Source organism: Anser brachyrhynchus, assembly GCF_964034855.1.
Source record: "Anser brachyrhynchus genome assembly, chromosome: 18".
In the NCBI taxonomy this organism is placed as follows: Eukaryota; Metazoa; Chordata; class Aves; order Anseriformes; family Anatidae; genus Anser; species Anser brachyrhynchus.
This window is the reverse complement of record NC_137711.1, coordinates 7830822-7840046: the sequence shown is the minus strand read 5'-3', so window position 1 is coordinate 7840046 and position 9225 is coordinate 7830822. Positions and strand designations below refer to the sequence as shown.

The 9225-nt window shown below is 50.1% G+C and overlaps 1 protein-coding gene across 1 annotated transcript; it reads right to left on the bottom strand.

Moving 5' to 3' along the window:
- Positions 1 to 250: 250 nt before the first annotated feature.
- CDK3 (cyclin dependent kinase 3) lies at positions 251 to 9176 on the bottom strand. Its single transcript, XM_080560882.1, has 7 exons — positions 7387 to 9176; positions 6702 to 6779; positions 6130 to 6250; positions 5421 to 5591; positions 4928 to 5029; positions 3994 to 4197; positions 251 to 3599 (listed from the first exon to the last, which is right to left on the bottom strand). The coding sequence occupies exons 1-7, from the start codon at positions 7758 to 7760 to the stop codon at positions 3474 to 3476; spliced, it is 1176 nt and encodes a 391-aa protein (XP_080417008.1). The 5' UTR covers positions 7761 to 9176; the 3' UTR covers positions 251 to 3473.
- Positions 9177 to 9225: the final 49 nt, after the last annotated feature.

Sequence of the window (9225 nt, the reverse complement as noted above, 5' to 3'; positions counted from 1 at the left end):
CTGATCCCATGCTGGCAAACTCAACTCAGTCTTGCTGCCTTCCTGCTGGTAGGCAGCGTTCAGTTAAAAAAATAAGTCCAGCTAAGGAAATGCCACATTTCCAGTCAAGGAGCTCTGTCCTATGCCCTGTAGTGTCAATGTTAATTGCCACTGTGGCCTGTCTCAACTGGCATGATCAATACAGGGAAATTTGTTGGTTTACAACGGGGAAAGCCATTGCACGCACCCCAGAGTGGCTGCTCCCAGCCCGTTCCCTCTTGGCAGAGCGCTGCCGGCACGCGGGGCACTGTGCATCACCTCCTGCCCGGGCCGGGCCAGGAGCAGGGGCTGGAGCTGGGCTGCGATGGACCAGGGGACACATCAGGAGAGAAACGCTGCATGGGTGAGCCCCTCGGAGCACAGGACCGAGGCCAGGTAAGGATTACATCCCACCACAACTAAGGACCCCTGGACCAGTGCAAGTAGCAGAACAACCACAGCCCCCAAAACCTGGGGGGAGCCTGGCCCTTACAGCCCAGCACACCAATGGATCCTTTCCAAATCTGCTGGGAGCAATCTTGTGCTTCAGCTTCACACCCCTTGGCTGAAGGCAGGGAAGATCTATCTCCACCGAGCTCAGCCAGACACGTGAGTTTGCTGCCAGCCTACCCATGGGGCAGGGTGCTGGGCTGTAGGGCTGCCCTCCTTCCTCACTGCTCCCCTTGCAAATGAGATAAAGCCCTGCTTGTTTTTATAGCAGCCTGACGGTCACGTGGTGACTCTTTCCTGAAGTGCTGTTTAAATAGTTTTAGGGAATGCTGTGTAACTAAGGGATTTGGAGTTCTGGTAATTAGGCAGTCGGTTGATCATTTTGGATAATGCGCTCCCTGGCTGCGTGATGGGGATAATAGGTATTTATCCATGGCTGGGTGAAGATGTTAAGAGACGATTAGCTGGATGAGCGGTCTAGCTGGCTGAGCAGTCTCCCTTGGATGGCTGGTCTGCCTTTTGTTTCTGGAAAAACAACAGAAAAATCCTTGTCTTTGCTATCAAGCGGTCCTTATCTGCAGAAAGCCACTCTCATCGTGTCCTCCTGATGTGTCCATAGGAAGCACCACACAGCCAGGGGGCTTTCCCAGAGCCCAGCTGTCTGGCAGGGTCGTGAGCTGCTCAGGAGGATCCAGGTAGTGCTTTTCCTCCCTTCTCAGGCACAGGATGATGGGGTTGGATCGTGGCGTTCCCAGAGCAGCTATTTCAACACAGCTGTTGTTAGTTCCCTTTGCTGACAATGGGGTTGGGTCACAAATGTCTGAAATTCAGCATGTTGCTTCATTTTGTTGGGCTAGATGAGCCATAGTATTTTTAGTTATAGTTCTGGACCGCATGAATGCCCTTGAAATTTATTTCCTAACATAGGTCTTAAAAAAAAAAAAAAAGAAGAAGAAGAAAAAGAAAGCAAGCCAACACTTCTGCAAATTGTTAGGTACAGCATGAGCACTTGTCTGCAGAGAGCAAACAATGGAGCATTGTCTGTACAAAATGATTTGACTTTAAAACATGTATGTAAAGGCAGGGAAATGATTCCCACAGCAGAATTCATCCAGGTCTCTCAAACATGCCCCTGCAAGCTGGGTGTTATCATACGGAGGACAAGAGATGCTGCAGGAGCGCAGTAGGACTTCGGTTTTCCTGCCATGTAGCTCTCAAGGCTGCTGGGAGAGCCCAGCTGCCTGCTTTTCCCTGCTCAATCAGAAAATTGTGCCTCCCTAGCATGAGCAGCACACCTTTTTCCAGGCAGGCACTCCAGCATGACTCCTAACAACAGCTTCAAAAGCAAAGCAACCCTCCCCAAAACCTAATTTGTGCAAATTGCAGAGGCAGGAGAGCTACCCAGGTCCTGGCGGCTGCTAAACCTGCAGGGGGAATTCAGCCGGGCGGCAGGGCAGGGCCAGAGGGAGGTGAGCAACAGCTCCCAGGGTGTTGCTCTTGGGGGTGTGTGTGGGGTGGCTGCTTCAGTAGAGCTGACAGAGGTCTTTTTGATGTTGGGAATTAAGCAGAGCCACCTGCTGCCTTTTCTCAGGTGGGAAGAAGGAGCAAGCCGAAGTTTAACAGAGCTTGGCTTCAGACAGGCAGGTTCTGGGCTGAGAGGGGATTTTCTATGGGAGAAGTCTAAAGGTTTCTGCTGTCTCATAGGTGGTGAGGGGTTTATGCTGCAGCTGAGATGTGCAGCAGCCTCTCCCCTTCACCATGTTGTTTAGCTGTTACTAAGTTCTAGGAATGTGACAGCTTTTGAGAGCAGTCAGCTTGTGCTGAAATCAGCTCGTAGGCTCACAGGTTTTAGAGGGCTGCATGTGCACAAGCATGAAAAACAGAACTTTCGGAACTTTGGCTTCCCGAAGTTAAAAATCTGTCTCGAGTATTTAAATAAGTAGGACCTAACTCTGAACTTGTCTGTGGCAACCACTGCTGGAAAGAAATCCCATCTTATTGTACTGAGACAGCACTGGGCTGAAGAACCATCGGCCCCTTGTTCCTCAACAGAATCGAGAGCGCATCTCTGCACCTGCCAAGGATGTGAGCTGGAAAGAATAAAAGAAAGAGTGCAGGAAATGATGAGGGGAGAAGAGGTCTGTGGAAAAAAAAGGGACCAGCCAGCTTGTCCTGCGTCACTAGCCTGACGGGCTGAGCCAAGCAATAAACACAGATGTTTCTGAACAAATGACAAGCCTTTATTTTTTTCTGTATTGGAAAAAAAAATCTCAGATGTCAAAAACACATTAAAAGTTAGTTATAATTCTCCAAACACTTGAAGGCAATAACTTTTCCAAGACAATAAAGCAAAGGAACCAGTGTTACATCTGGACTGATGATGGGAAGCTGGTGTTTCAGCTGTCACTGTTTCCAACCACATGCAGCAAGCGCCTTATGCTAACTGGATCTTCTGGCTCCTCAGTCCCAGCTAAAGCACAAATTCAGATACCTTACAGCACTCCTCAGCTTGCAAAACAGCAGAATGTTAGCTCTATTAAACAGCTCAACTTAAACAACGAGTCTAACGCTGACAAAGGTGGTTGTTAACAGCAGCAAACGGCTGAGAGCAGCAATGTCCTACCCACAGTGGAGCTCCAGCACACCCTGGTGTCAGGAACTGCCACCGTCAGACCTGCAGCAAGAGCTGGTGATGCTCCAGAACATCGTGTCACCTTAGCTTGCTGGCTAATGAAGGACAAGTATGCTCTATCATTTATATGTCAGTGTTTTATGTTGATAAATAACCCCACCTTTCCACATGACCTCTTCAAAACAGCTCTACTGGCCATAACCTAGCAAATCTTCCTCCAGCAACAGGCTGAGAGTCTCTAAATGCAAGAACGTTCCCCTCGGGGCTCCTCAGAAGTGAGGCCCCGAGTCCCAGCTAGTCCCCTGCTAAGTGCCCCAAACCAGACCTGCACTGCTACCCAGGGCTACAAGTGCACGGGGAGAGCCGCGTCACTTCATCTGCAGTGTCTGTGCATCACACGTTGCTCTTCGGTGCTCTGCGGGCTTTTCCAGAAGAAGTACTGGTGACTGAGGGCTGCCTTGGCTGAGATGCGCTTGCTGGGGTCGTACAGGAGCAATTGCTGCCAAGAGAAAAACCCACCAGGTTTAGGATTCTACAAGCCAATTGATTGCTTGCACCTGCACATGGCTGGGCCCAAATGCAGATGTTGTTCCTGCTTTATCTCCTCTCTGGGCTTCAGGAGTAACCCACAGCTGAAGTTACCATGTGGGTTACATTACAAGGGCTTTCTGACCCTCCGTGCAGTGGCGTCTTAGGGGAACCTACAGTGACGGCCCTATTTCAGAGCCAGCATTGAGCCCTATTCCATGACTTGGTCTTTATGTGATGGCAAAGATGAACATGAGAGCCAAATCAGCTAACGCACTTCAACGTAGATCAGTCCCAACTATCTGTTTTTTGCCCAGTTTGATAGGGTCCTGTCTCCCCAGGTCTTGTTATGAACCCTCACTCACTGCCAATAAATCTCTGCCATCTCGATCTAAGTTGGGAACGATTTCCTTCATCTCTTTCCTTCTCCACCGAGGAAAGTCCCCCTTGTAGTCAGGCAGCTGAGTCACCCCAGGCCAGGTCGCCTCAGTGGGAGTACCCAGGGTGCGAAAGATCTGGAAGAGCTGATCGATCTCGGAGTCCCCTGGAAACAGGACCTTCCTGGTCACCTGGGGCAAAAAAAAAGCAGCCAGTTCCCACCCTTCCTTTAGCTTTGTGCCCTATTTCCTTCTGCAAAATTCTGTCTGCAGACCAGGACAGTTTAGGCAGTGGCTGTGAAACTCACCAGGGCTTGTCTCCAGCTCCCCTCCATGGACCCAGGCCCCCCTGAGACTGACTCACAACCAGACCCTTATCCCTCTTCATCTCCAGTTTCCTACCATTTTCTCTTGCAGGCTAGCACCCTCCCCACCTACTTGCCCAGGCTCTGCTGATGTGCACCTCATGGGTTTTGGGAGCTACGGGCAGTGTTGTCTCACTGCAGGGATGTTGAGCTCTTCAAAGTAGACTATGGGCACCTACGAGGCCCAAACAACAATGTTGTGCCGTGTTCTGAAGTGCTAGTTCTCTGCAACCTGCTGGGGGACACATGCAAGAGAGTCATCTCCTCCCAGGTTCAGAATGCTGCAGCAGCAAGACTGAAGTCTGATATCACCACATATTGACGCTGCAACTGGACTACAGAGGCTGCTTTGCCTTCTGCCAAGCCCCTAGAGCCAGTAGATTTCCTTCCGAGTGTTCAGTTAACGACCAGCCACCCTCAGGGTGGAGTTTCCATAATACACACCCCAACACACGGGGGGGACCACAGTACTTTCTGCATCCTGCCCCTCCTTTTCCACTTCCCATTGCAGCTGTGTCCTCCCCACTCATTAAAGACACCATTTAAACCCATACTACCATTTCTGCAAAGATGCAGCCGATACTCCAGATATCCACAGCAGTCGAATAGTATTTGCATCCCAGGAGTATTTCAGGGGCTCGATACCACAAAGTCACCACCTGGTAAGGAACCAACAAACAGGCTTTGTGTAGAGGCATGGGATTCTCTTTTCTGAGTTGTGTTGCAGTGACTGTACAAATCAGAGTGTGCTAAGTCCGTGCCTAATTAGCAGACACCTTAGTGACAGCATGATTACGATTAACAGATTGTTTTTCAGCAGATCACTGGAAAAAATATACACTATGCAAAGAAGGTGGGAACCCAGCTTGCAGGCAGGCTGGGATAAAAGCAATCAGCACACTGTGGGGACACAAGATAACCCCTTAGCTACAGGTGAGGTTAAGAGCAGGTGTTTAGGCACAGCTGTGGATCAAGTCACTTGCGTTGCTGTTGTTCACCCACTACAGATTGTGGACCGTGCTCTCAGATGGCAGGGAGTCTCAATAGTACCTCGTGAGTGTATGTCCGCAAGGGAACTCCAAAAGCTCTTGCCAGACCAAAATCAGCCAGCTTGATGGCTCCTGCTTCATTGATGAGCAAGTTCTGTGGCTTCAAGTCCCTGTGGATGACTCTGTGCGAGTGGCAAAAGCTCACACCCTGCAGCAGCTGGAAAAGGTAGTTCTGAGGAGAGAAGAGATTTTAGACGAGGCCACAACTGAAACCCTTTCAAAGGTTTGGTCATGTGAACCAACACACTTTGGATCATTTATCAACCTGAATGGGAAATATGACCTTGCTATAATGCAACACCAGGCTTGCAGGCTACTACCCAGAGATGCACACAAAATGCTCCCCCTCTGTAGGGGAACAGAGACATTCCCATCCAAGCAGTGGCAGTCCCTTCCACTCATCCATTACTCCATACAAAAGCAATTAGCAATAGATTCCTCTGTTATCCTCATATCAACAGTTTATTCAACAATGAGATGGGCTGGAGAGCCTGGAAACAGCTGGGAAACAAATGCCCTGAGCAATAGCACCAGGATGTTTCCCAGCTGTAGTGTTAGAGATCTGACAGGCTGAATAACTCCAGCCAAGGACGAATCTCTTCCCAGTGCAGTCTGGCTAAAAGCAGCTCAGTGCTGGCTCTCACCAGCAGAAGGCAGCAAGGACACACACTCCTGCGGGCCTACTAGCACTCACTCTTTCTGCACTGTACCTTGACCAAGCTTAAAGGAAACTCTCCAGTTTGGGAGGAGTCTATGTATTTCTTCAGGTCCTGATTGAGATATTCAAATACCAGATACAGCTTCTTTTGGCTGTGCACGACATCTAGGAGCCTGCAAGAGAAGTGCAAGCACTCCCTTCAGTACCTTTGTGTGGGAATCCATACTACACAGGGATGTTACAGCCTGTTACAAAGCACCTGGAGCGACCTTCTCCAGACCTTTGTCAATTCCTAAACATCCCTCCTCCCTCCCACAGGTGCATCTGTTTTGAGAGCCCTCTGGGGCAGAGCAGTGAGTTAGGTATAAAAGCAGCACCCAGGAGAAGGGGCAGCAGTAGTCTGAACTTAGGTTGTGTTGGTGAAGTAGTAATGCTGTGAGCTGCTGCTGTACATTAAGGAAGTGATTCTTGTATGTTTTGGTTTGTTTGTTTGTTTGTTTTGCTTCTTTCTGTGTAGTCAGTGAAGGACTGAAAGGCCCCTCTTGCTGCTTGATCTGGAGCTGGCCATGTCGATGAGCAGAAGCTGGTCAGTGAGGTGATGGGGAGGGTTCATGTGGCTCTTACCTGACTATGTTGGGGTGCTTCAGCTCCTTCAGCAGTGAGATTTCTCTGATGGCTGTGCTGGGGACACCCTCTGTTTCCCTGTGGTAAAGGTGGGCTGTAGGGCACCCTGTCCCACAGCTGGACCCTGCAGCCTGGCAGGGTGCTGTTTCCCTTCTCCCTGACACCATACCCTATTCTGGGCCCAGGGAAGGGTCTCATACTGGGCACCCCAGGTTTGGGTTGGAACAGAGCATGAGCTGGGGGGAAATGGAGCCACAGGGGTGGTGAGGGAGGGGACAGTCATGGGGTGCAGTCCCACCACCATGGCTGCCTATCTGCAGTGACACCCCTCAGTGCAGAAACAGCCCAGGGCCAACCCAGAGAACCAGGGATAAGCTTTTATGTACTCAGTCCCCACCCAAGTCAGCTCTGCTGGGTGCTGAGCCTCACCAGGCCCCAGCACCGCACTGCTGAGGGAGAGGCTACCTCCCAACATGGTGGCTGCCTCCCCAGCCCTGGGCCATGGTGCCGGGGCTGGGCCCTAACTGTGCTCATGTGAGCCTGGAGAGAATTTTTCTCTCATGGCAGGCTCTTTTTGAGCTTCTAGCACCATTTTGGACACTAGGCTGTGCTCAGGGCCCTCCTGCTCACTCCCATGCTGGGCTGGGCCATGGTGTCCCTGCGGACGGGGCTTGGCCCCACTCACGAGTCCAAGCGGATCTTCTTGAGGGCCACCAGCTGCCCCGTGCGCTTGTTGCGAGCCTTGTACACCACGCCATAGGTGCCTTCCCCGATCTTCTCCACCTTCTGAAACACCTGCTGGAGGGTCTCCATGGCCTTGGCCTCCTGGCTGCAGCAGGGGGCTGCTGGCACTGTTTTCTGGGGGGGGGCTGAAGGAAAGGAGGGGAAATGAAGTGCAGGGACACAGAAAGTGTCTGCTTGCCTTCCCTGCTGCCCAGGAACCAGCTGTGGGTGGGGACAGCCACCAGCAGGCAGGGCTGCCTGGCTTGTGGGGCTGCCAGGCAGGCCCCAAGAAGCCCTTGAGCCCTGCAGTGACTGCCCAGGGCCATGTGCTTGCATTGAGGCTGCGGGATACGTTGGTTAAAGCAAAAATTGAGTAAAACCTACGCAAAGTGGCACCTGGGGTCTGTGGGAGAGGTTGCACAGGGCCAAGGGAAGCTCCAGCTCTGTTGGTACAGCACCTGGCGTAAAGGGGATGTGGTGTGTAATTACGGCTCCCTGGAACATGCTCAGGGCAAACGTGGCACAAATGTCTTATTTTCTTTGTCCCTTGAACGCTGTAGGCTGCACTGCTTGGTCAGCCTTTTCGAAGATGTCCTTGTAGGGGGTGGATTAATTATTGACTTGCCAGATGGCAGAAGACAAGATTAAAAAAAAACATTATAAATTGTGGCACCACAAAAGGTAGAGCCACGGAGATCCAGGTCTACCTTCTTCCAGAATTTGGGGCCGCATGTCTTGGGGTGGGCACAGCAGGACTCAGCAGCCCACTGGCTGCGTGTGTCCGCAGCACTTTTAAGTGACCTAAACAGGACTGATTTAGGACTTTGCCGAGCTACCAGCTCAAAATACCTTAAAATTCATTCTGATTTTGCTGATTTGGAAGAACCAAAGTGGCAAGCAGAGCTGGGCCCCAGCTCCCTATGGATTTTCATGTCCAAGGCAAGCTCCTGTGTGGATTCTTTTGTGGGTTGTGAAGTTTGAGTTTGCATTCACATCTGAATCTCGAGGCACTGCTGCATTTCCTCTTGTCTACCTGTTTTTTTTTTTGGTTTTTGTTTTTTCCATAACACTTGTAAGAACCTGGTATGTTGGATATTCCCAATTCTGTGGCAGACCTGACAATTTGGATAAAACTTAAGCATAGGGAGGAAGGCAGAACAGACAGGTGATGAGGTATAAATACAAACACATTGTGACAGACTAATCATTGTCTCTTACAAAAACAAAATAAAATCTTGCCTCTTATGTTTTTGGACTTGGGCTGAACAGACTGTGCAGAAGTAGGGATCTCGGAGCTTGGTAACTGCATGAAGAAAAACAGCAGGCTAAACTATGATTAAAGATTATCACAAGCACTGTAATTATTGAGCAATCTCCGGATCTTGAATCAGGCCTGCTGGTAAAATGGAACTTTGCCAATATCTGTTCCATTTTGATCTGCTTCTGTGAGCTGTATGGCTTCAGTACTTATTTTTTGAACACTTCACCAGCAAAAAACAGGAAAGGCTGAAGGTGTCAGAGTTACAGAGAACCATAGCCCCAACTTACTCCAGGTCCAGCATTTCCCATTGCACAGGAGTCTTCTCGCATGCACTAGAATTTTATTCTCATCTCACATTAGTGATTTTTCTGTCTTTTTATTGACCATTTAATCCTGCTGGGTGGGCCTAGCACTGTGTTCTTAAACCAGAGTGGCTCTGATGTAACTTCATCTCCTCTTCTTGTAACTTTTTCAAAACCAAGCACTTCCTTACATGCCCAGTACTAAGTAGTAGGAGGAAAATTGCATTTTGCTAAATTT

Coding starts and splice junctions, on each gene's coding strand:
- CDK3 (XM_080560882.1), bottom strand. CDS start 7,760: ATGCAAGCACATGGCCCTGGGCAGTCACTGCAGGGCTCAAGGGCTTCT. Junction 5,592..6,129: donor TTCCTTTAAGCTTGGTCAAG/GTACAGTGCAGA, acceptor TTCTCTCCTCAG/AACTACCTTTTCCAGCTGCT. Junction 3,600..3,993: donor ATGGCAGAGATTTATTGGCA/GTGAGTGAGGGT, acceptor TTCTCTTGGCAG/CAATTGCTCCTGTACGACCC.